The 22,061-nt window shown below is 48.5% G+C and overlaps 1 protein-coding gene and 1 non-coding gene across 2 annotated transcripts in view; both read left to right on the plus strand.

The window, feature by feature from the left end:
- Positions 1–17,350, plus strand: part of LOC116470317 (polycystin-1-like protein 2) — a 20,093-nt gene extending 2,743 nt beyond the window's left edge. The window contains exons 3-7 of the mRNA XM_058440269.1: positions 1,313–1,629; positions 6,459–6,669; positions 9,619–9,720; positions 10,221–10,352; positions 17,189–17,350. Coding sequence (XP_058296252.1) covers positions 1,313–1,629; positions 6,459–6,669; positions 9,619–9,720; positions 10,221–10,352; positions 17,189–17,350 — 924 coding nt within the window. The remainder of the gene's footprint in view (positions 1–1,312; positions 1,630–6,458; positions 6,670–9,618; positions 9,721–10,220; positions 10,353–17,188) is intronic.
- LOC116471999 (U6 spliceosomal RNA) lies at positions 12,668–12,774 on the plus strand. The gene has a single exon (XR_004248927.1). It is a non-coding gene; the product is annotated as a U6 spliceosomal RNA (small nuclear RNA).
- Positions 17,351–22,061: the final 4,711 nt, after the last annotated feature.

Here is a 22,061-nt window from a genome sequence, read left to right on the forward strand (position 1 = left end):
AGACGGGGTCTTGCTCTGTTGCCCAGGCTGGAGTACAGTGGCGCATTCTCTGCTCACCGTAAACTCTGCCTCCTGGGTTCAAGCGATTTCCAGCTTATTTTTGTATTTGTAGTAGAGACAGGGTTTCACCATGTTGGCCAGGCTGGTCTCGAACTCCTGACCTCAAGTGATCTGTCCGCCTTGGTGTCCCAAAGTACTGAGATTACAGGCATGAGCCACTGTGCCCGGCCTGTCTTCGTGATTTTGCCCAGGCTGTTCTCTAACTCCTGGGTTCAAGTGATTGTCATGCCTCAGCCTCCCAAAGTATTGCAGAGGTATGAGTCACCATGCTCAGCAATTTTTAAAATTATTTATTTATTTATTTAGAGACACAGTCTTGCTCTGTCGCCAGGCTGGAGTGCAGTGGCGCGATCTCGGCTCACTTTAACCTCCACCTCCAGGGTTCAAGCGATTCTCCTGCCTCGGCCTCCTGAGTAGGTGGGACTACAGGCCACCATGCCCGGCTAATTTTTGTATTTTTAATAGAGACGGGGTTTCGCCATGTTGGCCAGGATGGTCTGGATCTCTTGACCTTGTGATCCGCCAGCCGCAGCCTCCCAAAGTGCTGGGATTACCGGCGTGAGCCACCGTGCCCAGCCTAAATTATTTATTTTTAATTGTGGGAAATATACGTAACATGAAATTTGCCATTTTAACCAGTTTTAAGTGTTTAGTGGCATTAGGTCCACTCACATCACTGTGCAACTGTCACTACCATCCATCTTCAGGAGGATGAACTCTTTTCATGTTGCAAAACTGCAGCCAGCCCGGTGCGGTGGCTCACAGTTGTAATCCCAGCTCTTTGGGAAGCAGAGGCGGGCAGATCACCTGAGGTCAGGGGTTTGAGACCAGCCTGGCCAACAAAGTGAAACCCCATCTCTACTACAAATACAAAAATTAGCTGGGTGTAGTGGCACACGTCTGCAATCCCAGCTACTTAGGAGGCTGAAGCAGGAGAATCGCTTGAACCCGGGAGGCGGAGGTTGCACTGAGATGAGATGGGGCCCGCCACACTCCAGCCTGGGCAACAGAGTGAGACTCCATCTCAAAAAAAAAAAAAAAAATTCTTTGGGTTTAAATATGTTCTAGAGGTTTCCGTTGGTTACTCAGTGTACGTCCTATGTAAATGAAGAAGCTAAAGTGAAGTTACAAAGTCATTTACTCAGGGTACACCCTATGTAAATGAAGAGGATATTTCCTGTCATGGCTGAAGTGTTTCCATTTGATTTAGTTCTTAGGTTCCCTGCCTCCAGGCCCTGTTATCCCACCTCAGTGGGTCTGGGCACAAGGTCGGGGAGAGGCCCCGGGCACTCTGTGCATGGGGGCCAGAGCTGGGGGAGCCTCCTGCCAGAGGGCCCTCCGGGGTGGGGAGGGAGCAGCCCTGGGGGGCGGGGACAGTCATGGCCACAACCTCAGGCTCTTTTTCCAGGGCAAGCGCATGAGGAAGCAGAAGTGGGGCTATTTCCGCAGCAAGTGGAACCTTCTGGAAGTGGCCATCATTCTGGTCAGCTGTAGCGCTCTGGCGGTGTTTCTGAAGAGGGCTGTCCTGGCTGAAAGGGACCTCCAGCGCTGCCGGAACCACAGGGAGGAGTAAGTGGCTGTCTCCCCAGCCCCCCAGCTCCCCACACCGGCTCCTCTTCCTGCAGGTCCGTTTGAGGCCCAGGGATCAGAAGGAGGTTTTGGAATGCTGTGGACCCTCAGGGGTAAAGGGGCACTCCTAGTAGAGATAACTCTAGCTGCCACTTAGATTCAGGTGTAGGGCCAGCTGCAAGTGAGTATGATTGGAGAGGACTCAGACTAAATAGAACATCTTGTGCAAATCTTCCCAAAACATAGGATCATCGGGCATCCGGCTTAGGCTCTTCTTGGCCTTTTGGGGAGGTCCTTTGCAAGTATTATGGCCCCAGTTAGCTCACCTCTGCTACCATACACTAAGTGTCCACTATGTGGTAGGCAGGATGTATTCACCTAGGGAATCATCATCAGAATTGATGAAGGTCAGCGTTACCATCGCCCCATTTAACAAAGACATTGAGGGCAGGGTGTGGTGGCTCATGTCTATAATCCCAGCACTTTGGGAGGCCGAGGTGGGCAGATCACTTGAGGTTAGGAGATTGAGACCAGCCTGGCCAACACAGTGAAACCCCAACTCTACTAAAAATGGAAAAATTGCTGGGCACGGTGGCTCACACCTGTAATCCCAACACTTTGGGAGGCCAAGGTGGGTGGATCATTTGAGGTCAGGAGTTCAAGACCAGCCTGGCCAATATGGTGAAACCCCATGTCTACTAAAAACACAAAAATTAGCTGGGCGTGATGGCATGCACCTGCAGTCCCAGCTACTCGGGCGCCTGTAGTCCCAGCCACTCGGGAGGCGGGAGAATCGCTAGAACCTGGGAAGCGGAAGTTGCAGTGAGCCAAGATTGCGCCAATGCACTCCAGCCTGGGTGACAGAGGGAGACTAGGTCTCAAAAAAAAAAAACAAAGACATTGAGGCTCAGAGAGGTCATGTGACTTCCCCAAGGCTGCACAGCTAAAATGTGGCAGACAAGTAATTTAAGCCTAACTTGTGTGGCTCCAGGGTCCCCTCCCTTGCTTGGAATCATTGGGTTTCTTGACTCATTCGTTTTATAGATACAGCTAACATGTATTGAGTTATTGCTAAATGTCATACACTTTCATATAAACACCACATTACAAGCAGTGTCTCATCTCACCTACACTTGAATCCTCTGGAGTCCTCTAAGAGATGATATTATCACCATCCCTTTTTTCGTTTTCTTTTGTTTTTTGAGACGGACTGTTGCATGATCTCAGCTCCCTGCAACCTCTGCCTCCTGGGTTCAAATCATTCTCCTGCCTCAGCCTCCCCAGTAGCTGGGATTACAAGTGCGCACCACCACACCTGGCTAATTTTTGTATTTTTAGTAGAGACGGGGTTTCACCATGTTGGCCAGGCTGATCTCGAACTCCTGACCCCGTGATCCGCCCCCCTCGACTTCCCAAAGTGCTGGGATTACAGGCATGAGCCACCACGCCCAGCCTCATCATCCTTTTTTTTGCAAATGAGGAAATGACATGTAATGATGCTTGGAGAGGTTAAGTTGCATGAAAGGAAAATAAAATCTTGGGACCCCAATGCAGTCTGCCAAAAGGAAAAAGAAAAATGAAGCTGAAAGTTGAGTCATGCAAGAAACTGCCTTTCGTTTTGTTCCTAAAGAGAGAGTTACAGCTAAAAGGTGGATCTCCGCAGGCGGCAGCTCCATGTTCACCTTATCTTATGTGAATTGCCCACTTACTGAGCATGAGACAAATACATCATTGACTATTCCCCACCTGCTCCTTTTCTCTGGCAACATGTGGATTCAATAGTGTCACCAGACCCTCCCTCTTTCCTCTCTAGCCCGATTTTCTCTTTTAAGTATTGAAGGCTTCGGGCTGGGCACGGTAGCTCACACCTAATAAAAGAGGGCTTATGGCCTCTTTTATTTGTTTTGAGAGGGGTCTTGCTCTGTCACCCAGGCTGGAGTGCAGTGGCACCATCTTGGCTCAGCGCAACCTCCGCCTCCCAGGTTGAAGCAATTCTCCACCCTCAGTCTCCTGTGTAGCTGGATTACAGGCGCACGCCACTACGCCCGTCTAATTTTTGTATTTTTAGTAGAGACGGGGTTTCACCATGTTGGGCAGGCTGGTCTCGAACTCCTGACCTCGTGATCTGCCCACCTTGGCCTCCCAAAGTGCTGGGATTACAGCCATGAGCCACCGCGCTTGGCCACTCAGGTAATTTTTAAATTATCTGTAGAGATGAGGATTTGCTCTGTTGCCCGAGTTGGTCTTGAACTCCCGGGCTCAAGCATTCCTCCTGCCTTGGCTTCCCAAAGCGTTGGGATTACAGGCATGAGCCTCCATGCCCAGCCAGCCCTCCTTTATGAAGGCAGTTAGCCGTAATAAAGCATGGTTCGCAACCTTGGCTACATACGAGAATAACGCCAAGGAGACATTAAAAATACTGAAGCCAGGCTGGGTGCGGTGGTTTATGCCTATAATCCTGGCACTTTGGCAGGCCGAAGCGGGCGGATTACAAGGTCAGGAGTTCAAGACCAGCCTGGCCAACATTATGAAGCCCCATCTCTGCTAAAAATACAAAAATTAGCTGGGCATGGTGAAGCGTGCCTACACTCCCAGCTACTCAGGAGTCTGAGGCAGGAGAATCGCTTGTACCCAGGAGGAGGAGGTTGCAGTAAGCAAAGATTGTGCCACTGCACTCCAGCCTGGGTAACAGAGCCAGAGTCCATCTGAAAAATAAAATAAAATTAAAATAAAAGAGGGCTTATGTATTGTTATTTTTTCCATCTATATAAGCAATTAAATGGCATGAGACAGAATTAGGTCTTCTTTATGTTGTTGTTGTTGTTATTTTGTTTTGAGACAGAGTTTTGCTCTCGTTGCTCAGGCTGGAGTGTTATGGCGTGATCTCAGCTCACTGCAACCTCTGCATCCTGGGTTGAAGGGATTCTCCTCCCTCAGCCTCCCGAGTAGCTGGAACTACAGGTGCCGGCCACCATGCCCGGCTAATTTTTTGTATTTTTAGTAGAGATGGGGTTTCACCATGCTGGCCAGGCTGGTTGTGAACTCCAGACCTCAGGTGATCCACCAGCCTCAGTCTCCAAAAGTGCTGGGATTACAGGTGCAAGCCGCCATGCCCAGCCAGCGTTAGGTCTTTAAGAGAGACCGGAGAAAGGAGCTGCTGGAGTCAAAGGCGGAAGCAACCGTTTGTACCAGCAACTGCAGTCTGCTCAAAGGGAAGGAAGATTCTGGAAGGCAGGAGATTTGGGTAAAAGGATGATTGTCACTGAGGCCTGGCGAGTACCCAAGGTGGCAAACCCAGCCTGTGCTTTGTGTCCCTCGGTGTGGCCCTGTAGAGAGCTGCCCTGAGTAGGTCCAACCTTGGAGGGGAGCACTGGGAAAGCCCTGCAGATCACAGAACTTCAGGAAGGCAGTGCCACCTTGAGCCTGTTCAAAAAGGCTTTTTCTGTAGAATGCCTAGAAGGCAGGCCTCACAAGTTTTTCTTTTTTCTTTTTTAAGTAATTTCTATTTTTTTTTTTTTATAGAGACAGGAGTCTCACATTGTTCCCCATGCTGATCTCGAACTCCTGGCCTCAAGTGATCTTCCTGCCTCAGCCTCCCACTGTGCTGAGATTGCAGGCATGATCCACTGCACCTGGCCTCAAATTTTATTTAGGTTCAGGGGGTACATGTGAAGGTTTGTTACGTGATGCTGAGGTTTGGGGTGCAAATGACCTCGATACAGAAGCAGTGAGCGCAGTACCCAGCAGTTAGTTTCTCAAGCCTTGCCTGCCTCCCTCCAGTCTTGTAGCCCCCAGTGTCTATTGTTTCCATCTTTATATCCATGGCTACCTAATGTTTAGCTCCCACTTATAAGTGAGAACATGCAGTATTTGATTTTCTGTTCCTGTGTTATTTCGCTTAGGATAACGGCCTCCAGCTGCATCCATGCAACTGCAAAGGACATGGTTTTGTTCTTTTTTTGTGACTGCAGTTTTTCAGTTAACAAGAAATACCATGTGGCTTCATAAAACTTTTATTTATTTTTTATTTTTGAGACAGGGGTTTACTCTTGTCACCTAGGCTAGAGTGCAGTGTCATGATCTCATCTCACTGCAACTTCTGCCTCCTGGGTTCAAGAGATTCTCTTGCCTCAGCCTTCTAAGTAGCTGGGATTACAGGCATGAGCCACCACGCCTGACCGATTTTTATATTTTTGCTAGAGACAGGGATTCGCCATGTTGGCCAGGCTGGTCTCAAACTCCTGACCTCAGGTGATTTGCCTGCCTTGGCCTCCCAAAGTGCTGGGATTACAGGTGTGAGCCTCCATGCCTGGACTGTAAAACTTTTAAAAACAGATCAGAAAAAAAAAATGTCTTGAGTCCAACATCCCAGAGAAAACCATGTGTTGATTGGTCTGCTGCCGTCTCACTGATGATGGTCATAGCTCACTACAGCTTCAAACCCCTGAACTCAAGTGATCCTCCTGCCTCAGCCTCTTGAGTAGCTAGGATTACCACTGCACACCATGAAGTCCACCTACAATTATCATCTTCATCACCATCACCATCATCTTCAGCATCATCACCATCATCATCACTGTCATCGTCATTATCACTCTCATACCACAATTCCCAGCTTCCTCCTCCTCCTCCTCCTCATCATCATCACCTACCTGGGGGAACTGGGATGGCTCTTTCCCAGACCTGTTTCTGGACTTGATGGCCTATGAGATGATGATAAAACTAATCCCACATCCCGAAATGCCGATAGGTCTAATCCTGCATCTAGATGAGTTCTGGCTGAACTGCTCCAGGTCTCTAGACCCAGCCTTTGCATTTTGGTCCCACAGAGGCATCAGCTTCAGTGAGACAGCAGCAGCTAATGCCGCCCTTGGCTACCTCATTGCCTTCCTGGTACTCCTGTCCACGGTGAAGCTTTGGCGTCTGCTCAGGTTGAATCCCACAATGAACATGATCACGGCAGCCCTATGCCGTGCCTGGGGCGACATTTCAGGCTTTATCGTTGTCATCCTTACCATGCTCCTGGCTTACTCCATCGCAGTAAGTATCTGCTTTGGGAAAAGTTTGGGGCGGGTCTCTGCAGAAGCCAAGGCTAATTGGTGGTGGGAAGTGGACAGTTAGGGTTAGGGAGACCCTGGGAACCCAAGGAAGGTGGTGGCTCTTCTAAGTACTGGGTCTCTTCGCCGTGAGCTCATGCACCAGTCATCTCAAATGGCAAAGGCTGGAGAGCTCAGGTGGGTAGGGTGAGGAGGCATAGGCTCTAGTGCTGAAAGGGTCCAGGTTCAGGAAGAATTCCTTTCTGCCTCTAGACCCCTCCTGGATGTGCCAGTTCTCCTGGCTTCCCAACTGGTCAGAAGGCACAGGGCTAAGTCCTAGACACACTCAGAGCACTGCTGCCGTGCTGGGGGATGGATGGGGCCACCACGTCCTTGAGTTGGGGCAGAGGTGAGGACGCGAAGGTAGATACGTCCACAGGCCATGCCAGTGCTTGTTGTCCAAGACATGACTCATGAACTTGGGAGGGCCAATGCCACTTCACTCAGCACTTTAACACTAAGAGCACATTGACAAACTTGGCCCTGTGTAGAAAAACATAAATGAAAACATTAAATTTTCTTTTTTTTTGTTGAGACGAAGTCTTGTTCTGCTGCCCAGGTTCGAGTGCAGTGGCACGATCTAGGCTCACTGCAACCTCTACCTCCCAGGTTCAAGCGATTCTCTTGCCTCATTCTCCTGAGTACCTGGGATTACAGGTGTGCACCACCATGCCTGGCTAATTTTGCATTTTTAGTAGAGACAGGGTTTCACCATGTTGGTCAGGCTGGTCTCGAACTGACCTGACTTCAGGTGATCCACCCACCTCGGCCTCCCAAAGTGCTGGGATTACAGGCATGAGCGACCGTGCCTGGCCTTTTTTTCTCTTTTTTCTTTTTTTTTTGAGGCAGAATCTCACTCTGCTGCCCAAACTGTGGCTGAGTGTCACAATCTTGGCTTATTGCAGCCTCTGCCTCCCAGGTTCAAGCGATTCTCTTGCTTCAGCCTCCCGAGTAGCTGGGACAACAGACATGTGCCATGACACCTGGCCAATTTTTGTATTTTTGGTAGAAACAGTGTTTCACCATGTTGGCCAGGCTGATCTCAAACTCCTGACATCATGTAATCTGCCTACCTTGGCCTCCCAAAGTGCTGGGATTACAGGTGTGAGCCACCGTGCCCAGCCAAAAACATTAAATTTTCAATTATTTTTTACGATCATGTGAGAAGCAAAGCCCCTCTTACATCCTGGCCCCCACCACATCCTGATGTCCTTCTAAATACACACCCTACTGCCCACCACGTTCCCATGCGAGCCCTGGCCTTCCACTCATCTCTGGCCTTTAGGGCAATCCTGGCCCACTCCCTACCCAGGGCCTTCCCCATTCTCACCCTGGCTCCATCCAGTCTCTTGCCTTCCACTCCTCCCTGATCATCCTATCCCCCAGCCCATCACATCCTAGTCCCCACTCCACCCCAACCCTCACCCCACTCTGCCTCCCTGTAACCTCAGCCTTGACCCCCTTCCATCCCTAGCCCCACCCGATCTTCCTCTCCCAGCCTTGGAAACAGGTGGGGTGAACTGAGGGAGTGATGGCGGGTGTGTCCCGGAAAGTTGGAGTCTGTGATTTTGGTGAAAGCTCCCGTCTAAATCCTAATGTGGATTTCTTCAGTCCTCCATGCAGTGTCTGGGCTGCAGGGACATTGCGGAGTCCCATGGGACCAAAAGTCATCAACTCAGAGCCAGAGCCAGGGGCTGCTGGGCCTCCCTCTGACACCACAGCCCTGGGAAGGTCTTGGGAGTGAAAGGTTGTGGTGAGGGAAAATGTGGTGAGGGGAGGGCCTCACCCAGGCAGAAGCCCATCGTCCATTCAACCCAGTTCCCCAGAGCCAAGAGTTTGGAGCCACAGAGTGCCCAGACTCATTGTCAGGTATTTGCACCACATCTGGGGAACACAGTGGTGGCTTAGCAGGTGGCTACATGAGCCCCAGAGGCACCCTGGGCACTCCCTCATCCTGGTGGGCATAAAGATAGACATCATCAACAGGCCATGGACACTATAAAGGTGCTGGACAAGGTTATCCAGGCAGCACTTCCAGAAACATGACACACACATGCACATGGATGCACACACGTGCACACCTACACACATGCACACGTATACACATACATACACACACACGTACACATATACACACATGCACACATGCACGTGCATACATGTACACACATACAAATATAGACACACATGCACACACATAAACACTACACATGGATACACACATATGTACACATGCATGTGCACACAAATACACTGCACGTAGATACACACATACACATATATACACATACATACACACAAGTGCATATATGCAGATATTGATGCCCACAGGCATACACATGTACACTCTCACACAGACACATGTGTGGTCTTGCACGCTCAGACCCACACAGAGAAACACATGCATGCCATATAGAACCAGTTATGGACCGGATGCAGTGGCTCACGCCCATAATCCTATCACTTTGGGAGGCCAAGGTGGGTGGATCACCTGAGATCCGGAGTTCGAGGCCAGCCTGACCAACATGGTGAAACCCTGTGTCAACAAAAAACATAAAAATTAGCCAGACATGGTGGTGTGTGCCTGTAGTCCCAGCCACTTGTGAGACTGAGGCAGGAGAATCGCTTGAACCCAGGAGGCGGAGGCTGCAGTGAGCCCAGATTGAACTATTGTACTCCAGCCTGGGTGACAGAGCAAGACTCCATCTCACAAAAAAACAAACAAAAACCAGTTGGGTACACACACCCAGTTGCACACCCCTGTAGGTATAGTAGCTTGATCAGCCCGGCCAGGGCAGTGGCTGACACAGACCACCCACCCCGCTGTGAAACAGCAGGCTTTGTGGGCCTTGGCAGCCTCCTTCCCTATTCATGAGAATTCTTTCCATGACAGTCGAACTTAATATTTGGTTGGAAACTCCGTTCCTACAAAACCCTCTTTGATGCGGCGGAGACGATGATCAGCCTTCAGTTGGGAATCTTCAACTACGAGGAGGTAATGGGGTGAGGGCATGGGTGCTGCCATCTACACTGAGCCTCTAGGAAGATTAGAAAAAGCACTCCCTGCCCACCCCGCCCCGTGCCATCCCGTGGGCCCATGGCCTGGCAAGCACCAGGCAAGTTTGGACAAACCGAAATGTTCCCCGTCCTCTAGGTGGACACCTCTGCTAGAGCCCACAGCTTGCCCTTGGGACCCCTGCTCACAGAGGAACATCTGGCGCTGGCTACTCAGCGGAGGGCTGTACAGGGGTCTCCCTAAGGAAACACCCCCTACCCTGGGCAGAAAGGGCAGCCGTCTTTGGAGGTGGCAGCCGTGGAAAGTGAGGGGCTGCCCGTTCTCTCCTTGCCCAACTCTCTCAGCGCCAGGCAGAGGGGACCTTTCGGGCTCCAGGCTCTGGCTAGCTCTAAGGACCATTTTCCCTCTGAGAGTTCCCATTAGGCGAAGTTGCTGCTGGGACCCAGGACACTGGATGACCCTGGCTTTCTTTCTGACAGGTCCTCGACTATAGCCCAGTGCTTGGCTCCTTCCTCATTGGGTCCTGCATCGTTTTTATGACATTTGTGGTGCTGAACCTGTTTATGTCTGTCATCCTGGTGGCCTTCAGTGAGGAGCAAAAATTCAATCAGGTGAGTTGCTTTGGCCTATTCCTCATCAGTCATTGAACTGTGAAGAGGCTGGAGCGGTGTTAGACTTTAGGGTACTTGAGAGATCATTGTAGCTCAGAGCCCTCATTTAACAGGAGGGGAAACTGAGGCATAGACAGAAGACATTAATTTCCCAAAATGACAAGCAAGTGAGGGGCAGGGCTAGGACCAGAGCTGGGTCTCCTGATTCCCAATGTAAGACTCCGTTTGCGACACCAGTGATCTCCACCCTGAGTGCACCTTAGAATCACCTGGGGCCTTTTGGAAACAACGGCTGCCCCGCCAGAGGCCAATACCAACAGAGACCAACACCAACAGAGGAGACCAATACCAACAGAGACTAATACCAACAGAGACCAACACCAACAGAGGAGACCAATACCAGCAGAGACTAATACCAACAGAGACCAACACCAACAGAGACTAATACCAACAGAGACCAACACCAACAGAGACCAACACCAACAGAGGAGACCAATACCAACAGAGACTAATACCAACAGAGACCAACACCAACAGAGACCAACACCAACAAAGACTAGTACCAACAGAGACTAATACCAACAGAGACCAACACCAACAGAGACTAATACCAACAGAGACTAATACCAACAGAAACCAACACCAACAGAGACCAACACCAACAGAGACCAACACCAGCAGAGACCAACACCAACAGAATCTCTGGGAGAATGAGCCAGCCCTTGGCATGTTTGAAATCTTTTTGTGTAACTTTTTTTTTCTTGAGACGGAGTTTTTGCTCTTGTTGCCCAGGGTGGAATGCAATGGCACAGTCTTGGCTCACTGTAACCTCCACCTCCTGGGTTCATGCGATTCTCCTGCCTCAGCCTCCCAAGTAGCTGGGATTACAGGCATGTGCCACCACATCTGGCTAATTTTTTGTATTTAGTACAGACGGGGTTTCACCATGTTGGTCAGGCTGGTCTTGAACTCCTGACCTCAGGTGATCCACCAATCTCGGCCTCCCAAAGCGCTGGGATTACAGGCATGAGCTACCACGCCCAGCCCTCTCTTTGGGTAATTTTAAGGTTAATGAACAGCCAAGGTCGAAAACCCATACTACGCTCCAAAACCTCAACCCACGTCTTCATGGCTCGGAGGGCAACAAGCCGGGCACTCGTGGTTGACCTCCCACCCGTGGAAGAGTCGGCCTGCTGGGCTGCCTGCAGGAAGAGGGATATGAGCACACATACTGCAGGTTAATAACAGCCACCAGCACCACCCACACAGCGCTCTCTTCACATCTGAAGTTGTGCTGAAGGCTTCGCACGTTTTATTTAATCCTCAAAACAGCTCCCTGAAGTAGGTATAATTATTCACAACATACAGAGAAGGCAACCAAGGCTCACAGAGATGAAATCATTTACCTAGAACCACAGAGTTAGAAAGTAGGAAAAGGGGATTTCAACCTGGGTCTGTCTGACTTGGATGTATGGTTTTGTTTTGTTTTGTTTTTTTCCTGCCCTTCTGAAGGTATGACTGTGTGAAGGGTGACGTATTATGCAGCTCACCCTTCCTGTCCCAGTTGAAAGATTCTTTTAATCTGTATGCCTAAGCCAGGTGTGATGGCACACACCTGTAGTCCTAGCTACAGAGGAGGCTGAGGTGGGAGGATCACTTGAGCCCAGGAGATGGAGGCTGCGGTGAGCTATGATCATGCCACTGCACTCCAGCCTGGGTGACAAAGCAAGGTCCTGTTTCAAAAGAAAAAAAAGAAAAATCTGCATGTCTAACAAAGACACTCTTCTTTGAATTTCTTCATTTCTATACAAGAGCAGCAATTTGATATTGTTGTTTTTCTAAATTGCAAAAGATTTCATAAAGGTGACATACTCCATCATGTTAAAGGATCATTGTAAATTGTTATTTTTCCTGGAAACCAGGAAGTTATTGCCCACAGGATTCAAGAATGCTAAGAATGCTGCCCCTCTTCTGTTGCTAAATGGTCTCTGGTACACTTGTAACATGTGTCCCGGATCTGTGTTTGGAAAGGAAGTACAAATTTTTATTTCTACTAAACTCTCACTTAACACAGAGCATTTCTGTGACCAAATGTGTGGAGATTTTCTCCACACACCAAGCAATTCTCCAGCAGACACCAACTGGGTGTCTTATACCGATTGGGCATCCCTAATCCAAAAATCAGAAATCCAGAATGCTCCAAAATCCAAAATTGTTTGCATGCTCACATGAGGTGACACACATGGAAAATTCCACATATAACTACTTAATACAAACTTTGTTTCATGCACAAAATTATTGAAAATACTGAGCCAGTGTTCACTTCAGCAGCACATATGCTAAAATCGGAATGATACAGAGAAGATCAGCATGACCCCTGTGCAAGGAGGTTGTGCAAATTCACGAAGTGTTTCATATTTTTAATATAATTTTAAAATAAAAAAACAATATACTGGGCTGGGTCCGCTGGCTCATGCCTGTAATCCCAGTGCTTTGGGAGGCTGAGGCTGGCTGATCACCTGAGGTCAGGAGTTCAAGACCAACATGGGGAAACCCCGTCTCTACTAAAAGTACAAAATTAGCCTGGCGTAGTGGTGCATGCCTGTAATCTCAGCCACTCGGGCGGCGAGGCAGGAGAATTGCTTGAACCTGGGAGGCAGAGGTTGCGGTGAGCCGAGATCGCGCCATTGCACTCCAGCCTGGGCAACAAGAGCAAAACTCCATCTCAAAAAAAAAGAAAAAAAAAAGGTACTTATAGATGATGACTTAAAGTATACAGGAGAATGTGTGTGGGTTATATGTAAATATTATGGCTTTTTTTCTTTTTATCAGAGACTTGACCATCCGAGGATTTTCTAGTGACCTGCCCCATCCTGAAGCTATCTAGGGGCCTGCCCTAAGTCACTCATTAGCAAAAACTCAGATGTGATGAAAGGGGGCTCATTATGAATAGCAAAAGACACTCCTATTATTAGTAAATTCGAAGGGTTTCAGGAGCTCTGTGATGGGAACCGAGGTCAAGGATCAAATATGGTTCATGTAATACCACAATGCCTTTGTCCTGCAGAAAGATTTGATATATTCAAAACAATTTTGTAGTGTTGGGGAAATGTTTTCATTTTAGCAAAGAAGCAGAGAGCATTGCTAGGTCTGATGCCGAGGTATTCCAACTGTACCTTAATTTGGAGGTGCAATTAGGTAGCCACCTTTAATTAAAGTTACTTTCTCAGAGTGGGTTCCTTCTATCAGAAGACTGAAGTTGTCCTTCTAAATAAATTATTTTTTTAACAATGAAGATGTATTTCATGTGCCATAAAATTAGCCATTTTAAATCATACAATTAAATGTTTTTTAGTATATTCACGGAGTTGTGCAAACATTGTCACTAATTCCAGAATATTTTCTTTCTCTTTCTTTTTTTGAGACAGCGTCTCGCTCCGTCGCCCAGGCTGGAGTGTAGTGGCAGATCTTGGCTCACTGCAACCTCCACCTCCCAGGTTTAAGTGATTCTCCTGCCTCAGCCTCCCAAGTAGCTGGGACTACAGGAGCACGCCAGCATGCCTGGCTAATTTTTTGTATTTTTAGTAGAACCGAGGTTTCACCATGTTAGCTAGGCTGGTCTCGAACTTCTGACCTTGTGATTTGCCCGCCTCAGCCTTCCAAAGTATTGGGATTACAGGTATTAGCCACCACACCCGGCCTTCATTTTTTTTTTTTTTTTTTTTTTTTATAGAGACAGGGTTTTGCTATGTGGCCCAGGTTGTTCTCAAACTAACTCCTAGGCTCAAGCAATCCACCTGCTTTGGCTTCCTGAAGTGCTAGGATTACAGGTGTGAGCCACCACACCCAGCCCCAGAACATTTTCTTTTTCTTTTTTTCTTTTCTTTTCTGTTTTTTTTTTGTTTGTTTTGTTTTTTGTTTCGTTTTGTTTTGTTTTGAGCCAGAGTCTTGCTCTGTCGCGCAGGCTAGAGTGCAGTGGCGTGATCTTGGCTCACTGCAACCTCCTCCTCCCAAGTTCAAGTGATTCTCCTGCCTCAGCCTACTGAGTAGCTGGGATTACAGGTGCCCACCACCACACCCAGCTATTTTTTGTATTTTTAGTAGAGATGGGTTTTACCATGTTGGCCAGGGTGGTCTCGAACTCCTGATCTCAGGTGATCTGCCAGCCTCGGCCTCCCAAAGTGCTGGGATTACAGGTGTGAGCCACTGCACCTGGGCCCAGAACATTTTCAGTACCACAAAGAGGCCCCCTACCCATTAATAATCACCTCCCATGTCCATGCCTCCAGCCCCTGGCAACCACTAATCTACGTTCTATTTCTTGGGATTTGCCTATTCTGGAAATTCATATTCATATAAATGAGCTCGGACAATACGTGGCCTTTTGTGTCTGGCTTATTTCATTTAGCATCGTGTCTTCAAGATTCATCCGTCTCGTAGGGTGTATCCACATGTCATTCCTTCTTAGGGCTGAGTCATATTCCATTGTGTAGGTATAACAACGATGTGCTTATCCGTTCCTCAGCTGATGGGTATTTGGGTTGTTTCCGTATTTTGGCTTTTACAAACAATGCTGCTATGAACATTTTGTGGGCAGAATTTCATATGGACATGTGTTTTCACTTCTCTTGGGCATATACCTGGAAGTGAAATTTCTGGGTTGCACAGTAACTCTTTAATTGTTGGAAGACCTGCCACACTGTTTTCTGAAGCAGCTGTACCATTTTAAATCCCCAGCAGCAATGTGCAGGACCTTTGTACATGAATTCTTCTGTTTGTTTGTTTGCTTGCTTGATTTTGAGAAAGGGGCTTGCTCTGTCGCCCTGGCTGCAGTGCAGTGGTGCAATCTCGACTCACAGAAACCTCAGCCTCCCGGACTCAAACGATCCTCCCACCTCAGCCTTCCCAGTAGCTGGGACTGCAGTACGCCTGGCTAACAGTTTTGTATTTTTGGTAGAGATGGGGTTTCCCCATGTTGGCTGGGCTGGTCTCAAATTTCTGGGCTCAAGTGACCTGCCTGCCTCAGCCTCCCACAGTGCTAGAATTATAGGTGTGAACCATCACACCTGGCCTGATTTTTAAACATTCTTCTTTTTTTTTTTTTTTTTGAGAGGGAGTTTTGCTCTTGTTGCCAGGCTGGAGTGCAATGGCAGCTGATCTCAGCTCACTGCAACCTCTGCCACCTGGGTTCAAGCAATTCTCCTGCCTCAGCCTCCCAAGTAGCTGGGATTATAGGCATGTGCCCACCATGCCCAACGAATTTTGTATTTTTAGTAGAGATGGGGTTTCACCATTTTGGTCAGGGTGGTCTCGAACTCCTGACCTCAGGTGATCTGTCCACCTCGGCTTCCCAAAGTGCTGGGATTACAGGTGCGAGCCACCACTCCCGGCTGTGATTTTTAAAATTATTTGTAGCGATGGGGTCTCACTATGTTGCCTAGGATGGACTCGAGCTCCTAGGATCAAGCAGTCTTCTCACCTTGGCCTCCCCAAATCCTGGGATTATAGATATAAGCCCCTGTGCTCAGCCTGTACATAAGTTCTTAACAGTCTCTGTTGGGGTGGTAGAGCGCATTTTCTGACGAGTTTACTGAACGTGCCTGGTTGGTACCTGTATCCCTTATGTGAAGTCTGCCATTCCTGTTTCCTGGAAGCTGTTCTTTCTTTGCTTTAAGTCACTCTTAAATATGTATATATGGTTGAGAAGTGTGGGAAAGCCAGAGGGAAACACCAATTTAATTTTTCATTCCCAGAACTTCCTCTCGTACAAGGCTAGGCCAGGAGGTAAACAGAGCAAGCAGAAGGAATAATAATAAAGAACTATGAGGCCAGGCGCAGTGGCTCACGCCTCTAATCCTAGCACTTTTGGAGGCCGAGGTGGGTGAATCACCTGAGGTCAGGAGTTCGAGACCAGCCCCGCCAACATGGTGAAACCCTGTCTCTACCAAAGATACAAAACTTAGCTGGGCATGGTGGTGCGTGCCTATAATCCCAGCTACTCAGGAGGCTGAGGCAGGAGAATAGCTGGAATCCAGGAGGCAGAGGCTGCAGTGAGCCGAGATTGAGCCACTGCACTCCAGCCTGGGCGACAGAGCTAGACTCTGTCTGAAAAAAAAAAAAAAAAAAAGAAAGGAGCCACCACCAACACTCTGACCTAGAGGAAAAGGGGAGTTGCTCATCTCAGAAGGGGGCCCGCATGCTGTTTAACTTCAGGCTCAGCCGCCCAGCCGAGGCTTACTCTGCACTGGCTTGGGAATTTGAAATGTTGCAGTGAAAACTCAGTCATCCTCAATGGAGAGGAGGAGGGAGCCCACTGAGGATCAAGGATGGAGCACACACCCTTGGGATTCCCAGAGGGAGGGCTTTCCACCCTAAAACTGCTCTGAACAGTGAAGTAACCCAGGTTGAGACCAAACTGGACAATAAAACTGTGATTTCGGCTGGGGATGATGCAATGGCTCAAGCCTGTAATCATCCCAGCACTTTGGGATGCCGAGGCAGGCGGATCACTAGACATCAAGAGTTTGAGACCTGCCTGGCCAACATGGTGAAACTCTCTCTCTACTAAAAATACAAAAATTAGCTCAGCATGATGGCAGGTGCCTGTAATCTCAGCTACTTGGGAGGCTGAGGCAGGAGAATCGCTTGAACTCGGGAGGCAGAAGTTGCAGTGAGCCAAGATTGCGCGACTGCACTCCAGCCTGGACGACACAGCGAGACTCCATCTCAAACAATAACATAAAATAAATAAAAATAAAAACTGTGATTTCCCCTTTGAAAGAAAAGCCCCCAAAGAAGATGGTTCTATGTGCATTGCCTGGTTCTTTGTCTTGCAGCTGTCGGAGGAAGGGGAGATCGTAGATTTGCTGCTGATGAAGATACTCAGTTTCCTGGGCATTAAATGTAAGAGAGAGGAGCCTGGAAGCAGCAGGGAGCAGCCTGGGTCCCTGTCCCAGACTCGCCGCTCTCAACTAGCACAAGCTTTGCCCAAGGTCTAAGCTGTTCGTCCACACGCCGCCATCTACCAGTGGGGACGCCCAGGGCCTCAGGCCTACGCTTACCAGCGACTCTAGTCTCTCTAGGTCATAATTTTCGTGTCCATTGAAGAATTACCAAGCCCAGCAAGTAAAAAAAATTAGAATAACAGAGACATATATAAAATTGCCAGTACTATGAGAGCTTCTTTGTTCAAATGTATTTCCTCTTATTATAAATAAAACAAATATTACGTGGAGTTTGGAAAAAACAATTTCCTGCACAGACTAATTATTTGGTCTTTTTAGTCGTCAGGGGTTGCTTTTGAATGATTCTAGTTCAGGGCTTCTCAAACTGTCTGAGAGATGCTAATGGATGCTGTATTAGTTTCCCAGAACAAAGTATCACAAACTGAGTGGCTTAAAACAACAGAAATGTATTCTGTCCCAGCTCTGGAGCCTGGAAGTGTGCAATCAAAATGTTGGCAGTGGCCGGGCGTGGTGGCTCATGCCCCTAATCCCAGCACTTTGGGAGGCCGAGGCGTGCAGATCACTTGAGGCCAGGAGTTCGAGACCAGCCTAGCCAACATGGTGAAACCCTGTCTCTACTAAAAATACAAAAATTAGCCAGGTGTGGTGGCGGGTGCCTGTAGTTCCAGCTACTCAGGAGGGTGAGGCAGGAGAATGGTTTGAACCCGGGAGGCGGAGGTTGAAGTGAGCCTAGGTGGCACCACTGTACTCCAGCCTGGGCAACAGAGCACAACTCCATCTCACAAAAAAGAAAGAAAGAAAGAAAAAAGGTGCTGGCAGTGCCATGCTCCCTCTGAGGGCTCTAGGGAAGAATCCTTCTTGCCTCTTCCAGCTTTTGGTATTGGCCAGCAAGCCTTGGTGTCCCTCAGCTTCTAGATGCATCACTCCCAGATGGGAAGAAGCATGCTGGGAGCCTCTGTTCCTTCTCCTCTTCTCAGGACACCAGCCATATTGGATTAAGGGCCCACCCTAGTCCAGGGTGACGTCATCTGAACTAATTATAATACATCTGCAGGGATCTTGTTTCCCAGTATGGTTACATCTGAAGAACTGGGACTTAGGACTTTGACATATCTCTTTAGGAGCCACAATTCAAACCAGAACAGGTGTCATTCCTCCAAAAATGTATCTGGGTCAAATAAATATGGGGAATACTGGGTTATAAAAGTTTTTGTTTGTTTGTTTGTTTGTTTGAGACAGGGTCTCTCTCTATTGCCCAGGCTGGAATGCAGTGGCATGATTTCAGCTCACTGCAACCTCTGCCTCCCGGGATCAAATGATTCTTGTGTCTCAGGCTTCCCGGTATCTGGGACACACAAGAGCATGCCTAGGTAAATTTTGTATTTTTTTGTAGAGATGGGGTTTCACCGTGTTGGCCAGGCTGGTCTTGAACTCCTGGCCTCAAGTGATCTGCCCACCTAGGCCTCCCATTGTGCTGGGATTACAGGTGTGAGCCACTGCACCCAGTCTACTGTATTGTTATAAGAGGAAAAGATGTCTATCAGCTCAAAGAGATGAATGGGCCCCTCTCAAAACACCTGGAAGAAATGACCACCTGCAATTTTCCAGAGCTTATACTCAGTGGGCAATAAGATGACCTTTAAAATCTCAAACCAGGAGGTTACAAAGATTACTAGGTTGAAAAATAAAAAAAAAATTTGACTGTCTTCAGTGCTTTTTACCAAAAGAAAAGCACATGTCATATTTTTTGGTGGAAGGGCCTGTTTGTAGCCCATACGTTGATGTTGATGTGTGATCTTTTTCTTCCCATCATATGAGTTAGTGGAGGTACGGATAAATATGTCAGGGTGTAAGTGGCACGATGCTGCACTGGCTTGTAATGAAACAACAATAGAAAACAAAATCTTGACATTAGAGAAAGTAACCAAGATCTATAGTGCAGGGTGGACCAGCGTGATCCAGTCAGCATCCCAAACGAAGGCAAGTGGAGCAGAGCTTAAGAGCAGTTGCTGGCCAGGCACAGTGGTTCATGCCTGTAATCCCAGCGCTTTGGAAGGCCGAGGCGGGCGGATCACGAGGTCAGGAGTTCGAGACCAGCTTGGCCAACATAGTGAAACACCGTCTCTACTAAAAATACAAAAATTAGCCGGGCATGGTGGTGCGTAGTCCTGTAGTCCCAGCCACTCGGGAAGCTGAGGCAGGAGAATCGCTTGAACCCGGGAGACAGAGGTTGCAGTGAGCCAAGATCATGCCACTGCACTCCAGCTTGGGCGACAGAGCTAGACTTTGTCTCAGAAAAAGAAAAAAAAAAAAGAACAGTTGCTTTCCAATCAATGTAGAGGCCAAGGTCTACTACTGACACCTAGGAGCTACTGAAGCCACAAAAACGCCTCCCCGATCCCACTCCTGGGAAGCGCCTTAACCTCTGAGTCTCATCTATGAAATGAGTGTGACACCTGCCAGAAAGAGGTTTGGATAGGATTAAAAAGATGTGTGCATAGTGCCAGGCACATAGCAAAGGCTCAACAGATGGGAAAGATTTGCTCAAAAGAAATTGGGCATGACGGCCCTTGCAAGCCACTGCACAAATGTGGTGGCAACCCTAAGTTCATAGCAGGGCAGAAGCTCAGTACAACAACGTATGGGCTCCCCAAACACACACACGCTCCACGGTGTGCACCCTGTGGTACTGTTTGAGGTGTTTGAACAAGAACAACTCCATTTTGAATATGGGCTGGGTAAAATGAGGCTGAGACTTGGTGGGCTGCGTTCCCAGGAGGTTAGGCATTCTTTTTATTTTTATTTTTTTCTGAAGCGGAGTCTTGCTCTGTCACCCAGGCTGGAGTGCAGTGGCGTGATCTCGGCTCACTGCAACCTCTGCCTCCCAGGCTCAAGTGATTCTCGTGCCTCAGCCTCCTGAGTAGCTGGGATTACAGGCGCCTGCCACCATGCCTGGCTAAATTTTGGATTTATAGTAGAGATGGGGTTTCTCCATGTTGGCCAGGTTGGTCTCGAACTCCTGACCTCAAGTGATTCACCTGCCTCACTTAGTCACAGGATGAGCTAGGGTTGGCACAAGATACAGGTCACAAAGGCCTTGCTGATAAAATAGGATGCAGTAAAGGAGCCAGCCAAAACTCACCAAAACCAAGATGGCTACCTCTGGCAGGTCTCACTGCTCACTATACTCTAATTACAATGCATTAGCATGTTAAAAAAACACTCCTACCAGCGTCATGACAGTTTACAAATGCCATGGCAACGTCCAGAGAAGTTACCCTATAGTCTAAAAAGCAGAGGAACCCTTAGTTCTAGGAAATCCCTGCCCCTTTTCTGGAGAACTCTTGAATAATCCACCACTTGTTTAGCATATAATCAAGAAATCACTATAAGTATACTCAGTCGAGAAGCCACACTGCTGCTCTGTCTACGGAGAAGCCATTCTTTCTTTACTTCTCTAATAAACGTGCTTTCACTTTATAGACTTGTCCCAAATTCTTTCTTGCATGAGGTCCAAAAACCCTCTCTTGGGGTCTGGATTGAGAGCCCTTTCTGATAATAGTACTAAAGGTGTGTGTGCAGCTTAAAGTGTTTTTCAGAACAGTATTTCTTTGCTGACTCATGGCCACTCCATAAAATCTGTGTTAAAGGTGAGGTCTTTCCCAGAACCTAATTTTTTTCTGACTTCTTGGATTGGGATGATGACTTCGGCTTTTCTCGGAAGGCCTTGGTCACAGCACTGGCTGATGAAACAAGGAATTGTGCACACTGGGTCTCAGCTCTCTGCATTTTGAATATTTCTGCATTAGTGACTGGCCTAGGTCCAGTCTCCACCAAGAAGCCACTTCTGACCCTTGGACAAGTCTTTACTCCTTTTTAAGTAAGCTTCTGGATTCTGCCGGTCCTGTTTGGGATCCCTGGGACTCTTTGAGACAGGAACGATACAGAGCAGTTGCAGGAGAATAGAAACTTCCAGGCTGCAGTTCTATGCAACAAAAGGAAACTGCTGAACCAGCTGCACAAGCTATGGGCTAAGACCCTGAAAAACCAGGGTGTGGGCCAAGCTAGCTAAAACCAGCTGGACCCAACGTGGTGCTGGCTTTGACCTAGGCTTCACCTAGGACTCATTAACATACTAAGTCACACACCCACCGGCACCACGACAATTCCGGGAACACCCATATTTGGTGTAAAAATGGCTGGCACCACAGTTCTGATAAGTCTCCACCTTATTCCAGAAACCTTCGTGCATATTCCATTTCTTAAAGAAACCCACAAAGATGGAAACCCCAAGGCCCATTGTGTGGCCCTCTTTTGAGTCCGCCCTTTCTTCAGTGTGTACTTTGCAGTAAATCTCTGTACTTTCACGATTTTCCGATTGGTTCTTGAATTCCTTCGTGAAGTGGTGAAACCACCTTTGCAAATTTGTGACTCAGACAGTGAAAGAGATCCACACGTGGAAACGAACCCACGCCCGGGGCTAGGCCCCGCCTCCCTCCTCGGGACAGCCCAATCATACCCAGGCCCGCCGCGCTAGTCCCACCCCCTCGGTGCAGCCTCTTCCGGGCCTCAGGTTCTCCCCCATGTCCACGCCCCTCTTGCGCGTCGCCGTATCCGAGGTCGCGCCAGGCCCTGGAGTCTCCCGTCTCCGCGTGCTGGCCAATCAGACCCTGCCTCGCCCCCTTGCCTGGGAGTCTCCGCCCCCCGCACTCTGTCCAGTCAGGCTCTGTCCCGCCCCCGCGGC

The sequence above is a fragment of the Hylobates moloch genome, unplaced genomic scaffold (genome assembly GCF_009828535.3).
Source record: "Hylobates moloch isolate HMO894 unplaced genomic scaffold, HMol_V3 SCAFFOLD_6, whole genome shotgun sequence".
Taxonomy (NCBI): Eukaryota; Metazoa; Chordata; class Mammalia; order Primates; family Hylobatidae; genus Hylobates; species Hylobates moloch.